Here is a 16492-nt window from a genome sequence, read left to right as displayed (position 1 = left end):
CTCAGTGATCATTGGTTTCAAGACTCTGATTTTAGAAATGTGATGTGAAGGTCTTATCACAATGGAAAGAATACCTAGAACTAGGGAAAAATTTCTCATCCCTTTTAAACGGATAACATGGCTGGGAAAGAGGAAGAACTATTGAAACCACAAATTATAACGGTCTTATTTTTATTATTACCGTTGACCTGTACAGGAGACTCTGAGGCTGCTGTCTGGTTCTTCATATTAAGCATAGCAAAGAAATGTGTTAGCGGTGGCAACATAAATCAATACTAAGAGCTTGGCCCAATGGGAGGGAAATTTACATAGTGAAAGAAAATTGAGGAACTGTGTTTGTTTTTCCTCCAATAGTATATCAGTGCAGTGTCTAACCCAAGCTTCTGCACATGGTCACTCTCTCAATAGCTAGACTTATTCTTCCTATACAATGGTTTTGCTTGCTGTAACACATTTAGTAGAAATGTCCATTAGAAGACCTAAATATGCACTAAACCACTTAAATTCACTGTCAGTGCCCAAGCAGTCATCAGTGGATCCAGCCCCAAATATTAACTCTGACCATGCCAATAAATATTCTCTTGCAATCCTCATCTTGTCCGCTCCCCAAGTACGAAAGGAAAGAGATGAGCATTGTAACATAGCTCACTATATCCCCTCTCTTTCTCATTTGGTAGCTATGCCTTTAGTCAGCATGGCTTAATACTGTACAAATTCTAGGTTTTAGAATTATAGAAATCAATTATAGAAGGGAATTTTATTCCAAAAATTAATAAACACTTGTCACTTCACAGTCTTACTAGCAGTGTTGACAAAGACACTGATTTAAATTTGTTTCACCCAAGGTAAAGATATAAAATCCTTTTATCCATGATCTTATTCTCTTATTTCATGCTCCTTTATCATGGCTGTACTGATTATTTACCTTTTCCTGTCTTCACTGCTGTCCACCTGTTGGTTAACTCCCCTGTTTCTCGGTTTGAGCAGAGTGGAGTTGCCATAACTGTTGTTACTCTAATGCAAATTTTAGAGAACAGTATAGCTAAGACTTTTTCATTTTGGTAAACAAGCATCAAATTGTTCTCAGCTCTTTATCACAATGTGCCTTTGCCTTCAAACCCTCATCACATAAATATTTTCTTGTTCATCCAAGGACTTTTATGTCACTCCAAGACTAATTAACTTAAGTGATAAGATGCTAAATATAATACTGTTTTACAACTACCTACAAATAACTGGCAAATAGAATGTGATGAGATGTAGATATATTTGATTTAAATAACAGTGCAGCCTCAAGGAGAGAGAGATTATAAAATTTAGAAAAACCTGCTAATGTAGTACTCAGGTTAAGACATTAAATTTGCAACAGCAGAGAATTCAGTGTTATAATTTTCATGGTAACCTTAAACTCATTTGCATTGAATGAGCCAGATTCAGAAGTACAAGTGAATGGAGTTATTGCAGATTTACATCATATAGCTGAAAGAAGATATCACCCAATGTTTAGCAGACAGTCACATTGCCATTTAGAATGAAATGACAGCAACCAAAAGGAAAATAACCATTGACTTAGAAGAAAAACTAGCGTGGGGGGGGACATGCTTCAAACTTTGAGTAAATATTAAGTATATTTTTACTTTTTTGTCTCTACAGGTTTTTCATCTGCCCCACCTGAGATTCATTATGGTACCTTGCAGTGAGCAATGACCTCCTCTGAAGAATATAGGTGCCAAAAAGACAGAGAGACAGTGGCCTTGTTTCCCTCGTACTTGACAAAGTGAAATGGTGCTCTTAAGGTGATAAGTGTTTACTACACTTGGAAACCCAAACTGTTGGCTGGACAATTTTTCCTTGACCTCCACCCCAGTGTTCTGATGGACGGTTGACAGTGACATCATGTAGTAGTCCCTGAAGTGTTGTCATAACTGAGTTGCAATGGTTTTATACACTTCCCCATTTCCCAACAGCTTTCTATCAGTTCTGCATTCCTTTTCCTGGGGCCTGATTTTCCCATGTTATTGGTTTGCAGATAGGCTTGTGGCCTCCTTTGTTCCTACCACCTATGAGAAACGTCAAAGGGCAGATGATCCATGCTACTTTCAAGCACTCTGCATCATTATTACCACTCCCATCTACTTGGCACTGCTGGTGGCATCTCTTCCTTTTGCCCTGATTGGCTTCTTGTTATGGTCACCTCTCCAGTCAGCTAGAAGGCCATATATCTACTCCAGGCTAGAAGACAAGAGCCAGGTCAATGGAGCTACACTACTTACTGAATGGAAAGCTACAGGCAATGGGAAAAGCTTCTGCTTTGGTAGTGCCAATGTTTGTCTGCTACCAGACTCTCTGGCAAGATTTAACAATGTGTTCAACACACAGGCACGGGCTAGAGAAATTGGGCGGAGAATCAGAAATGGGGCAAGCAGACCACAGATAAAAATATATATAGATTCCCCCACTAACACGTCCATCAGTGCAGCCAGTTTCAGCAGCTTGGTCTCTCCCCAAGTTGGAGATAGCACTAATCGTGCTGTCAATGTAGGCATCAAAAGGACATCATCTATGGAGTACAAGGGAGATAATTCTGGCTCAAATAACAGTGAGGATAGCAGAGATGCTAAAACTGGAGGGGAACTAAATGAGGGAGAGGACAACAACACATGTATCGTGTGCATAAGTGGAGAGGATAATGGCCACATTTCAGACCCAGAAGCAGATGCCATTAGTGGCCAGGCTAATATCAGTAGCCCAGCAGAACACTCATTGGAAGGTGAAAGAGAGAGCCCAAAGGGTCAAATACCCAACCATAAACAGAAAGAAGGAGATTCTGGGAGTTTAGACAGCTACACTGCCTCACGAGAGTCCCTGGTTAAGGTTCGCATTGGAGATGGAACAGTGGACCAAAGTAACATCAACAACAAGCTCCTCTACAAAGCTTCGGTCATGAAGAAGACCTCTGTGAGGAAAAAGAAGCATATGGATGAAATCTTTGACCATGAGATCTCTGCTTTCTTCCCTGCCAACTTGGACTTCCTGTGTTTGCAGGAAGTGTTTGACAAAAGAGCAGCAGAGAAGTTGAAACAGCAGCTCCATCACTATTTTGAATACATTCTATATGATGTTGGGGTCTATGGCTGCCATGGCTGCTGTAGCTTTAAGTTTGTTAACAGTGGCCTGCTTTTTGCCAGCCGCTACCCAGTTATGGATGCTGCCTATCACTGTTACCCCAATGGAAAAGGAACGGACTCCTTGGCTTCCAAGGGGGCCTTGTTTCTCAAGGTAAGGCCCTTTCTTTTTGAAACCCGTAATTGTCTCTAGTACATGCTTGGTTATAAATCACCTGTACTGTTGGTCAATAAATTCTGTTAGAGATGGGTCAGAGAAGCAGTTTTCAGATCTGGATTACATTTGGGCTAGAATCTGTGGTTTAAGGAATGTACTAAGGTGATAGACGTGCATGAAACGTTGAAGATTTGGGGCTAGGGTTTGAGTTCAGATTTAAGGGTGTCAAAGTATCAAGCTGTTCTCTTGGGATTTTGCTCTCATTTTGATGAAATCTCTTTTTAATAAAACATGTATGCTTTAAATAAGCCTCGAGAGACACATTAATAGGTGAGGGAAATGACACTAACAAATTCACTCGCACTGTGTGTTTACAGAGCAAACTGGGGATGTTTGAGGGACAGGCAGCCTCAAAACAAAACAAAAACTAAAATTATTTCAAGAGGTATGTGAACTGTCTTTTTAGCATGTAATGATGCCTCTCCCATTGTGTGAGGTGACAGTTGATAAAGAAGTAAGCAAAATCAAAGGAAAATGTTTGGCACTGAAAATTATGATAGTAGTTTATGCAGAGTAAAAGATGTAGTGGAGGACAGTGGTGAGTACCAAGTGCAAAACGAGTGGACCAAAAAGTCTGGGGAACCTGTTTCATGTAGTGATTATTCAAGAAGGTTGTCTTGTAAAATTTCCCAGGCTTTGGAGAGCAGGTCTGAGATGCTTCTCTTTTGGGAGGACAGTTTTCTACAATCAGAGTGCAGCTGCCCATTTTATTTTCCACATCAGAAGTTTGGGAGCATTATGTTTTTTTCACTTTCTTAGGACAATTAATTTAAATAAGATGATAATTGTGAGAATATATGATTTGAAGTAAAGAGTTGTGCTTGTCAAAGTCAGAGGAGGCAAATAGTAGACATCTCCATAAAATGAGCTGGTTTTGCAAGACTGGCAACATATTGTGTTGAATTCTTATGAGACTGGCTGTATATCTCACTGGAAACTAGAAAGCACACCCCTTCTCATTTTGGATTTGAACAAGAACCAAAACTGTAAGGCTAGACTCGGATCCAGGGTTTCTAATCCAAATGTATCCAAAAATCTCCAGGAATATTAGATTTCAGGTTCTGGCCTTTGACATAGTATAGGGTGCAACCTGGACTGTGGGCCTGCTGAGTCATCCTGTCCCACCAACCTGGGCTCCCTCTTACACTGTGATGCTATTGGAAAGCTAAAAGCCTCTGGCAGGTACTGCACTTACGCAGACATCCACAGGCAGGGACACACCCAACTGAGTTGCACGAATGCTTCTCCTAGCCACTCATGATCCAACAATAGAGAGGCTCCAGCAAATTCCCCCCAGCTACCCAGCCTTGCACCTCTGAACTGTACTATCTTGCCCTGGACAGAAACCTGACCAGTGTAAGTTCATTACCCAGTCTGCCCCTTCCTCGATGTGGAGAGGACACACACTAGCCTTTGTAAACTGAGCTGAGATTTCCCAAGCACTTCATCCAAAACACACTGTTTTAGGTAAAATATAAAACAAAGGTATAAACTACAGAAATATAGATTTTAAGTGATTATAAGTAGTAAGTACAGAGCTCAAGGTTGGTTATCTAAGAAATAAAAATAAATTTGCTATCTGAGTTCTAGAATCTAAACAGGATTTGAATTGAGCAGTGTCTCATCCTGATAGTATAAACAGGCCACAGATCTTCAGTACTCGGGCTGGAATTCTCCTCCAGCCCAGGACCATCCTCCCCAGTTCAAAGTCTTTGTCCTCCAGACATGTTTCCAGGTGTTGAGTTATGGGGAGAGTGAGGCTAAGTCATAATGTCACTTCCCCTCTTGATAGTTTCTTCCAGCGTGCTGGAAAGATCTATGCTTGTGACATGGAGATTCACCCCCATTGGTCAAGCAGCCTCCATAGTCTACATGATGTCTCTGAGAAGCCTTCTGGGATGGTTGGGAGTGTGGATTCCCTTTAACAGACCATGAGCACATCTGGCTACTCCATTGTTGTATCTGAAAGGCTGGTTGTGAGTGTTCCCAACCTCAAACATATTTCAGTAACACACACAGTAGAAAACTTCATTACTTCACATACAATGATAGCACATACAATCCAACAGGATATTAAAGTTCAACGGATCAAGAATTTTAAAATGATATCTCACAAGGCTTACCTTGTACAAAACATATCATCATTATGTGACAGTGGTGAATATGGGGGTTCCAGGGTGCTGCTTTGAGGTACAGAGTGCCACACATACCTCCAGTTTAAGAATTTTCTCCCAATAATTTAAGTCCAAGGTTTCATTTGCAAATAATAAAATGTTTCAAGGGCTCAAAGCAGATACATTTTTCTTGTAAAAGTGCACTTTAGATTGTTCAAAATCCATTGTTGCAGTAATCATTAAGAATAAGAGACTGAAAGTACAGCTTAATAAGGTTCAATGCAAGTAATGAACAATGGGAGCTCCTGTAATTTTTTCTACAAGGTCTACAGGTGGATGGATAGCTGATAGAATGTTTTAGTAAACCCTAATAACAATCAAATCAGAACCTTTAAATATGGGAATTAGAAGATAAGCAAACGTACACATACATATGGTATATAATTTGTAATCATTTACCATTCCTAATATATATTACATATTACAGAACCAAAATCGGATGTCTGTACACCGTGAGCTAATGAGGTTCACATTTTGGATCTTAATTTTGTAGCCTGTGGTATGTTTATCAATAAAAAAAGAACTAAAGTCTGTTCTGTCATCATTCAGACCTGCATACATAAAACGAGTATAAACTCTCTACAATATGGAAACTACTCAGGTCACAATGATTCCACTTCAATTTGTGCATATATTAAGGATTAAGGGATTGTTTTTAATCTGCTTTCAACTGCCCATTGCTGCGTCATTGATTTGTTACCCTGCTAGGAAGTCAGCAGTGTTTCCGTTCCCCTTGCAGAAAATTAAGCCTCTTTTCCAGATACCATTGGGATAATAGACTTAATTATTGATTCAAGTTCTTAAAGTCACAGTTTAGCAGGGGATGAGGGACCAATTTACTATAAAGATTTCAGAAGGGCCAAGATCACTTAAACTGGTACACATCTCAGACCCAGCTTGAAAACAATATTTGTTTCATGCCTGTGTGATTCTGACATATTGTATTTTATTCCCCAAATGTTTTTATTCTGAATTAAGTGTATTCTGTACTATGAAATGCTTTTCAGTTTGAATTGTACATTAAGTGGTCACAGATCATTTCTTTCATGAGAAGATGCAGGATGACCTATATAGTTTAGCTTTGACACAGCTTATTTAGTAAAAAAAAAAAAGTTTGTAACACTTCGCAAACAGCAGAGTTTATGTATTACTGAAACAATAACCTACAACAAATGAGGGGCTTGGATATTATGGGCCTGAGCCAAAGACCACTGAAGTTAGCAGGAATCTCCACTGATTTCAATGGGCTTTAGATAAGGGTTTATACGGGGATGTCTGCATCTGTACAGAACATATAGTCCTGCAGACATCTCTGCAGCTGGGAAGTGTATTTCCTGCAGGAAGCAAATACCGTGCAATGGAACATACCCTGGAGGACAATTGGTGTTGTAAAGCTCTAGAGCTCTTATCACGGAGTGACATAATTAATTTTGTTGTGTTTGGAACAATAGTAATGAGATTTCATAGGATAGCACTAAATTAAATCATCACGTCATCAGCATAAAATCTGTCTGATTGTAAGACACTAGTTTTTTTTGCCATACCTGAAAGATATCTTTTCAAATTAACTATTTCATAGAAAATATGGTGACCATACTTAAGATAATACAGGAGAGCAGCATCTGAGCTGCTCCCTTGACCATGGGGGAGCCTCATGGCCATGAGGTAATCAGCTGCCTATTTCCTTCAAGCTGGAACATTGTGTGTCTTACAAGGGTTATAACATGGAAAATATCCCTGACATAACGCCATGTGTCTGGCAGTCCTATTCTCCACTAATTTTACATCATCTGGCTTCATCATCTGGCTCTTCTTAGTCTCATATCATTCTTCATTCTCAGCCTCCAAATGCTCCCTGGAACCCCTCTTCAACTTGCTGTCCCCCACATGCTCATTTTGCAAATATGTTCCCAAGCAATCCTCATCTATCTTCTCACAAAGTACATTCTTTAGATCCTGTTTTGATTATCCATAGTCATTTGGGAGCCCCTGATTGGAACTGGATGTCACTAGTTTCCAGTTTAAGATTTTCATTTGCTAGTAGTTATTCCCACATTGCTTTGGACCATATCCAACCTAATCTGATTTAAATTAAGGGTTTATCTCAGCATGAGTCCATGTAGTCTTGTTGAGGAAGAGCCTAGCTGCTCCCCATTCTAATGTCAGGGATGGAGTTAAAATTACTCTTTATGCAGGCAGGCATATTGCAGGACTGTGTGATTAGATTCTGTCTGCTTCATCTGGAAAGGAGAACATGCTGCCATTTTAGGAAGAGGAAAGCTATCTCTTTCAAAAACAGAATAGTACTTCAGAGTCATCCTCTTACCTCTCCTGTTCCACAGATTCAGCTCTCAAGATAAAAGAGGAATGCCCTCCGTACTGTAGGGGAGAGGGAGAAGGGAGGGGAGGGGAAGAAGAGTTGATTGGGGCAAGTGTCATGGGGTTATGTATTTAATCATGTACAGTTTCCATCCATCATGATGACAAATGCTTAAACCTTGCAGACTCTCAGAAAAAAAGCTAGCTTCCAAAATCAGAAGAATGTTCACAGGGGAAAGGAGGGTGTGGGTGTGTGTCTTATTTTATTGGTACCATGTGTCCCCTGCTATACAGCAAATGCAGCATGAAGCTAGATTACATTCAAATTAAATTCAAAACTGTTTGAAATTTGAGTGGCTTTTGCATTACAAAATGAGACTATTTCACGAAAAAGTTCCCTACTTTCACACACTTGCATCTTTGAAATAAGCCCTTTTTCCAGTGAAGAGGGAGCTCTGGTATAAATTAGGATTACCCTGCCCCTGATTGTGAAGTTCTGGATTTTGAGAGATTTGTGTAGACAAACAATATAGTTTATCTGGGGCTATAGATAGCTGAAGTATCAGCAGTAGTATCTGTAAAACACTCAGCTCTTACCTAGTGCTTTTCATCCATAGATCTCAAAGCACTTCACAAAGAAAGGTCTGTATCATTATCTCTATTTTGCAGAAGAAGAAATTGTGGCACAAAAAGCTGATGTGACATATTCGAGGTAACGTAGTAAGTCAGTGGCTGAACCAGAACTAGAGAGAGAGAAATGGAATCCAGAGCCTTTTAATATTGGTTCAAACCTAGCCTTGATCAGTGGTGGCTGACTTGATGCCAGCTGACCGCTTTTCATAGGCCTGTGTAAAGGTGGACTTTATAGTCCATCATAGAAGCCACCATCATTCTTGGCACTTTGGCTGGCAATTTCATGAGCTAGACCATGGATTGAGGATGGAAGCTTGAACTAATTTCTCCTCCGTAGAAAGTGATATCTCCAGGTCAAGATTAAGGCATATTAATAGGCTTGGCAGAACTCAATTTTTATTATTTTTCAAATTTTGACAATTGATACTGATTATTTTATTTTTCCTGATTTTTAATTATTTTTACAGTTGTGGGAAATGGAGGGGGTAGAATTGGGATTAGGGCTAGGGCAGCGCTGACAGCAGGGCTACAGGGGGTTGCCAGAACTGATAGGAGGGCTGCAGGGGGCTCCCTGTGGGGTAGCGGGGCTGAAGACATCTGGGCAGAATGTGCAGGGGAAACTGTAGTCCTGGGCCAGCAGAGCAGAAACCCTGGGTCAGGGTTGCAAGGAGGAAAACAAGCTCTGGGCTGCGGGAGAGGCCACCCCACTGCTGAACAGTTCCTGCCCAAAGTGGGCTCCAACACTCTTGGCTGGTGAGTAAGTGAGCAGGGCTGTGACAGCAGAGCTGCAAAGGGCTGATGACACTTGATCCCAGCAGGTGCAAGGTGTAGAGAAGGCTGCAGTCCTGCTGGGGCAGAGCAGAGACCCCCGGCCAGGATTAGGATTAGGAGGAGGAAGAGAGAGATGAGCCTCCGGTCACTGGGGATACCTCCCCACTTGGAACGGCTCCGTCCCTGGGCAGGATGGGATGGCCTCCTCCACAGTTGAAGTTTGGCCTTCTCCTCATGGCCCTAGCTTGGGGTCTCTGCTCTGCCCTGCCAAGACTGCAGCCTTCCACACACCTTGTGCCTGTAGGATTCCGGTGTCACTGGCCTGTGGCTGTGCAAGGAGCCATCTGCAGCTCCATTGTCCTTCCCTGCCTCCCTCCCTCCCATAACCACAGGGCTACAGAGGGTTCTCTCCGCTGCTGCAGGGTCGGTGACATCCGATCACTGCATGCGCAAGGTGTTGCACCGAGTCACCGTTGGAATTACTGTTGGAATTTTTTTTGCGATTTCGGTGTGTGAGCTGAAATCCATGTTTACTGACATCTCTCAATTTAAATAGAATCCTGCCAAGCCTATGTATTAGCAAGGCAGTGAGGGACTGTTGCTTCCTGTATGCTCCATGTTCTGTGGATAAGTGGAGAACTTAAGTCTTCAGAACGGTCAACCCAGCACCTTGTTCCCTTGAACCTCTGGCAGTGTTCTCCATCTCAAACATGAAGGTCCCTTTGGTACATAATAAAAGAGATCTAGGAGAAGAAAATTCTACTCACATCTAAGAGACAATTTAATATGTAATGCATTAAATCAACTGGTCTCTGCTGCCACTGAAGACTAATGAGAAAAAGTTACCAAACACGCCGGAAAACCAATCCATTTTCATACTCTGACAACTTGGGCCCTGCAAGACTCTGCCTTGGATTTGGTGACATTGTGTTCTAGTACAGAGTTCCCCATTTGTTCCCTCGGGAAACAACCTTGGACTCTTTTGCAGATTTTACATTTCCTGTCATAGCTTTTAATGCTGTTTCACTACAAAAAGGGGAGAGATATCTTTGCAAAGTATGACTGGCTCACATGCTCTTCTGTGCTCATGATGCTGTCTGATAAGCCAGATTGCCTCCTGATTGGATGAAAGTAAATACAAGTGGGACCTTGTGCATGTACATGATAGTCATGAACTTTGCTTTAACATGAGTACATTCACACACACACACATGGGCACGCACTTTTTTTTGTCCTACACTCAGCTGAAGAATAACATAGTATCATAAATGTTATATAAAAGAGAATGTGTTAAATCTCCACTAGGTAAGGGGGAAAAATCAAACCGTTTTTTTCTGAACAAACAGTGCACTGTATTTGTCAGAAGGTGAGGTCTTACCCGCAACCTCTTTTAAGCATGGACTTTGTCTTATCCACTTGTTCCACCCAAGAGTGTGCCATAATATTTGTCCACTTCCCTGCCACTGAAACTCCAATGCTCTTCCAAGCTGGGTTCTGATATTTGATATTTTTTATGTCTGCATTGTGATATCATTTTGTATCCTATGACCTAAGCTTCTTTCCTACCATGGTACAAGTTGGGGATCTCAATAGGCTGTTAGCTCCCCATCTCACTATAATACATTCTGGCTAATATTAACACCTGGTCTCTCTCCTCTTCTGAACAAAGAATAGCACAGTGCTGTAATGAAGTGTCCTGGTATGTGGACATCTTTACTTGCACACAACATGCTACAGAATATAGCATGTCCTCAGTTACTATGTATTTGTGTCTATTTCATAGATGCTTACAAATACAATGTTACTGCATAGAACAGGAAAATGGCTTAAAAGAAACAAGTTTATGTAATGGTTTAGATAAACTCAGAAACTTGTATATTTCTCTATTGACAGTGGCCTGTTCTTTATAAATCAATGTTTTTGCTGATAGGTCAAAGATAAGAAAATATTTATAAGTTCTCATCAGAGATCCTAGTTTTCCATGGAAAAAAACCCCGAACTTCTTCAATGAAAAAACATAAAAATTTCCACAACTAAAATGAAATCTGACTGTGGGAGCACTGCCGCCCGGCCCTGAAGCATCAGTTTCCCATATTCCTGTTTGAGCACTGGCGGTATGAGGTTCTACTGTATATGGTGGGGTTTTTTTGTTTTTTTTTTTACCAAATGTAAAAACTAAAGATTCCCTGTAAAAACGCAAATTTTGCATTTTTCTATGGCAAATAGATTTCTAGGATCCCTAGTTCTCATCGACATAAGATATTTCTACACTGTGACAGCACCTGGATAAGCTGACTTGGGCTTGTGGGGCTTGGGCCACAGGGCTAAAAATAGCAGTGTAGATATTCAGGCTCAGGGCAGGAGCCCTGGCTCTGAGACCTATCTTCCTCATGGGGTTCATGGAGCCTGGATACCAGCCCAGGCCTTACTGTCTACACTGCAGTTTTATAACACCCCTGAACCCAAGTCAACTGACTCAGACAAACCGCAGCTGTCTTTCATTGAAGTGTAGATACACCCATAGTTTTTCTCATAGAGCAGTGTGTTCTATGGCATTTTGCCCTGCATTTGAGTGGGAAAACTATGCCACCACCTAATCTTAATTCAGAACTTCTGAGGTGGAAGTTTCTTTGAAAAGGAGACTCCAGTTAATGGAGCTTTCATCCACAGTGTCTACTAATAATTGTTTAGTAATAGTAGCAGCAGCAGAAGCATGACATATAGAAAAGGAGTGTAGTTTCCTTGCAGATCAAGCACCATCTGGTCCATAGAAATGTAAGGTTGGAAGGGACCTCAAGAGGTCACTAGTCCAGCCACCAGCCCCATGTTGAGGTAGGGCCAAGTAAACCTAGAGACCATCCCTGACCTGTGTTTGTCTAACCTGTTCTTAAAATCCTCCAATGATAGAGATTCCACAAACTCCCTTGGAAGCCTATTCCAGTACTTAAACTCTCTATAAGGATAGTTTTCCTAACTCCTCCTAGCTTGGTGTCATCCACAAATTTTATAAGCATACTCTCCACTCCATTATCCAAGTCATTACTGAAAATGTTGAATTGTACTGGGCCCAGAACTGACCCCGGCAGGATCCCACTAGATATATCCTCCCACTTTTACAGGGAACTATTTATAACTACTCTGAGTATGGTTTCAGAGTAGCAGCCGTGTTAGTCTGTATTCACAAAAAGAAAAGGAGGACTTGTGGCACCTTAGAGACTAACAAATTTATTTGAGCATAAGCTTTCATGAGCTACAGCTCACTTCATTGGATGAGTATGGTCTTTCAACCAGTTTTGTACCCACTTTATAGTAATTTAATCTAGACCACATTTCCCTAGTTTGCTTATGAGAATGTTATGTGTGACTGTGTGAAAAGGTCTCACTAATACCAAGATATACCCCATCTATTGCTTTCCCCCCATCCAGTAGGACAGTAATCCTGTCAAAGAAGGAAAATCGGTTGGTTTGGCGTGATTTTTTCATGACAAATCCGTCTTGCCTATTATTAATTACCCTGTTATCTTATAAGTATTTACAAATTGATACTGTTCCAGTATCTTTCCAGATATTGAAGTTAGGCTGACTGGTCTATAATTCTCATTGTTCCCCTTTTTAAAGAGAGGTACTATATTTGTCCTTCTCCAGTCCTCTGGGACCTCACCTGTCCTCCATGAACTCTCAAAGAAAATCGCTAATATTTTCGAGATTGTTTCAGCTAGTTCCTTAAATGCTCCTGGGTGAATTTCGTCAGGTTCTTTGACTTGAATACATGTAACTTATCTAAATATTCTTTAGCCTGTTGTTTCCCTGTTCTGGCTTGTATTCCTTCACCCTTGTTAATATTAACTGTGTTAAGCATCTGGCCATAATTAACCTTTTTAGTGTCAAGTTAAACAAAATAGGTATTAAACATTTGAGCCTTCTTGATGTCATACATTATTACCTCTCGTTCCACACCAAATAGTGGACTTGCACTTCCCTTCTTCTTTCTCTTGCTCTGAATGTATTTATAGAACACCTTCTTATTGCCTTTTATGTGCTTTGTTAAGTACAACTAATTGTGTCCCTACCCTTTTAGATTTTGTCCCAACATGCTTTTGCTATTCTTCTGTATTCACCTTTAACCATGTTCCCACTTTCTGTAGGATTCTTTTTGATTTTCAGGTCATTAAAGAACTACTGTTGGGACCATATTGGCTTTATACTATTTTTCCTATCTTTTCTTTGCATTGAGATAGTTTGCTATTGTGTTTTTGTGGTGTTGTCTCTTTGAGGACTTGCCAGCTCTCCTATATTCCTTTTTTCCTCAGATTTTCTTCCCATGGGACCTTACCTACCAGTTCTCTGAGTTTGTTAAAGTCTACTTTTGTGAACTCCATTGTCCTTACCTTGTTGTACTCACTCTTTCCTGTCTTTAGAATTACATATCCTTTCATGTTCACTTTCACCCAAATTGTCTTCTACCATCAGATTCACAACCACTTCTTCCCTGTTAGTCAGAAGCCAGTCTAAAATGGCTGGCCTCCTGGTTACTTACCCCAACCTGCTGAACATAGAAGTTGTCCCCAGTACAGTGCAAGAACTAAATGGAGATTTTGTATTTTGCTGTATTACTTTTCCAACAGATACCTGGGTAGTTAAAGCTGACCTCTGTCTAGGGCCCTCTGATGACCTATGTGGATGTTGACTCTGTGTCCATTACTGGCAATCTTATCATGCAACCGAAGCTTTTGGTGACCATGTGATTATTGACCCTGTAGCAGCATTTCTTGAGAAACGTGTTGTGTAATTTGTTGGATTCCATCCTAATAATAAGAAAAGGAGTACTTGTGGCACCTTAGAGACTAACAAATTTATTAGAGCATAAGCTTTCGTGAGCTACAGCTCACTTCATCGGATGCATTTGGTGGAAAAAAAGTGAGCTGTAGCTCATGAAAGCTTATGCTCTAATAAATTTGTTAGTCTCTAAGGTGCCACAAGTACTCCTTTTCTTTTTGCGAATACAGACTAACACGGCTGCTACTCTGAAACCCATCCTAATAATGCGTCTGTATCAAGAAAGCCGCTAAAACCGAATTAGTCCTGATGGATTGCTGGATTTGGCTGCAACTACGATCACTGCTTCACAATTTGCCAGAATAAATACATATTTCCCAGACAAAAACTGTGTTTTAGTAGAGTTAAAGGTAAGAGTAAATATCCACAATTTAAGGTAAATTACAGGGATGTTGTAATTGTTTCAAAAATAAGCTTTATAGCCCCAGGAAATTCACAGGTTAAACTTAAATTAATTCCAAACATTTTAAGAGTATGTAAATGTAGAGTTAAGACATTCAGACAACCACTGAGGATAATGAGCGCAGCTGTAGTTTCAGTCCCTTTGAGAACGATGGAAGATGGCTGCCATTTTGAAAGAAGGCAGTTCTTTATGGAATTCTCAGTAGGAAATTGTTGTATCCTTCAGCCTCTCCTGAAAGAGAAACTTTCAGCTATGAAGAATAATGAGAAAAAGTGACCATATGTCCTAAAGCAAAATATTCTAATGTAAACAATGCACAAGATTACAGTGAGTTTTAAGTATATCAGAAGTTTGAAGGTGTTTTGTTACTGAGCCATTGGGGGAAAGAAAAAATAAAAAATAAAATAGACTGAAACTGGTTGCTAAATTTCTTTATGAACCCATAGGAATTTTGATTCCTAAAGTAATGAATAGATTTACTTGTAAATCCTCAGAAATTCATTCTGTACTCAAACTCTTCAGAGTAAGTGCTGTAGTTTTAGTGAGGATACGCTATATTTTTCATACATTCAAAAGAAGAGTTTTAATCTCTACTTCAGGTGCACAGCACAACACATCCTTAATTGTGGATTTACTACTAATATCTCCATAATAGATTATAGGATAGTCAATGACTCTGAATGCAGCTGATTCTATTCCAAGTCTGCTCTGAAATGCATTTTTTCACATTTGTCACTTCCTGGAGGTTTCTTTTAGCTGATCAAAGAGGATTTCCTTGAATCACCCTCTAGGGAGAGATTTTCTTTTTATGTTAGTGATTTGTATAGCTTTTACTTTGATAAAGTTTCTTCACTCTCCTTCACCAGCTCTTCCTGTTTCTTTCCAGACAGACTCCCTGTTTCAATAGCACATTCAACAAATACCTATGTTTTGTAGTAAGTGGTAATGTGATTACAGATACCATAAGTTACCATCATTTAGTTTTATTTGTATGATTGATTTGGAAACTTTCTTCCCGAAGTGTGGAACATTCATTAAGTGCTTGTACTTGTAATGGGTTACCCTATGTTCTAAGCTCACAAGGTGTAGTTTGGATATTTATTCCAATGCATTTGAACCATTTGAAGTCTCTTTCCCACCTCCCAAACCATCTAACTTCTTCCTTTCCACCTGACCTTATCTCCTATTTCCCAACAGGTCCCGTAACCCCAGTCCCTAGATCCCTTTTCTCATGCAAACAGCTTCCTCTCACCAACACCCAACAAGTTTCTTGACAACCAACTCCCCCTTTTTGATGCCCAACATGTCCCTCCTTCAGTGACATCATATTTTATTATCATCTTTATTATGATAGGGCCAACCAAGGATGCATCTCCACTGTGCTAGGTGCAGTACAAACACATCATAGTAAATGGTCTCCACCCCAAATAGCTTACTATCTAAATAGACAAGGCAGACAAAAGATGGCAAAAGTTGTAGAAACCACAAGCAGAAAGAGCAGTGTGATGGCAGCAATTGTACTGTGGTTTTTGTTGCACTGTGGTGGGTTTTCTTAGGATGGGATCAGCTGAATGGAAGAAGGAAGGAGTGAAGAGGACAGGGCTGGGGAGAAGAGAGTAAGGAGGGGCAGGTGTGGAGTGAAGTTAAGATCAGTGGTCTCTGGAACTCGCAACGTTCAGGAAAGCAGACAACCCAAAATAGGTATTTAGATTTGCTAGTGCTCCAAGATGGATTTCAGCATTGGTAGGAAATCCATCTTGGATTTGGGACTGGGAAGGGATGGGAATGTATGTATAAAGGTATCTAGCTTACTTATTTTGTGAACTGAATAAAAGATTATTTGGGGATCTGGGCTGAGGGCTGGGATGGTTCTTGAGTTTTTTTTATAAATCTGTTACCCCCATACCTTCAGTTATCCTAGTATGTATAAAAGGGGCATATACTGCCATGCATGGTTTTGTTTAAGCAACTTTTAAAAGCAGTTCCATTTAAGTCAGGTAGGTGACCTAAATAT

The 16492-nt window shown here is 40.4% G+C and overlaps 1 protein-coding gene across 4 annotated transcripts in view; it reads left to right on the top strand.

Annotated features, from left to right (window-relative positions):
* Positions 1-16492, top strand: part of SMPD3 (sphingomyelin phosphodiesterase 3) — a 249145-nt gene that overhangs the window by 178162 nt on the left and 54491 nt on the right. For all 4 annotated transcript variants that reach the window (XM_043495052.1, XM_038367870.2, XM_043495051.1 and 1 more), the window contains one exon: positions 1654-3279. In XM_043495052.1, coding sequence (XP_043350987.1) covers positions 1936-3279 — 1344 coding nt within the window. In that variant the 5' untranslated portion in view covers positions 1654-1935. The remainder of the gene's footprint in view (positions 1-1653; positions 3280-16492) is intronic.

This window comes from Dermochelys coriacea, chromosome 12 (assembly GCF_009764565.3).
Source record: "Dermochelys coriacea isolate rDerCor1 chromosome 12, rDerCor1.pri.v4, whole genome shotgun sequence".
Taxonomy (NCBI): Eukaryota; Metazoa; Chordata; order Testudines; family Dermochelyidae; genus Dermochelys; species Dermochelys coriacea.
The sequence above is the reverse complement of the archived record's forward strand: the minus strand, read 5'-3'. Positions and strand labels throughout refer to the sequence as shown.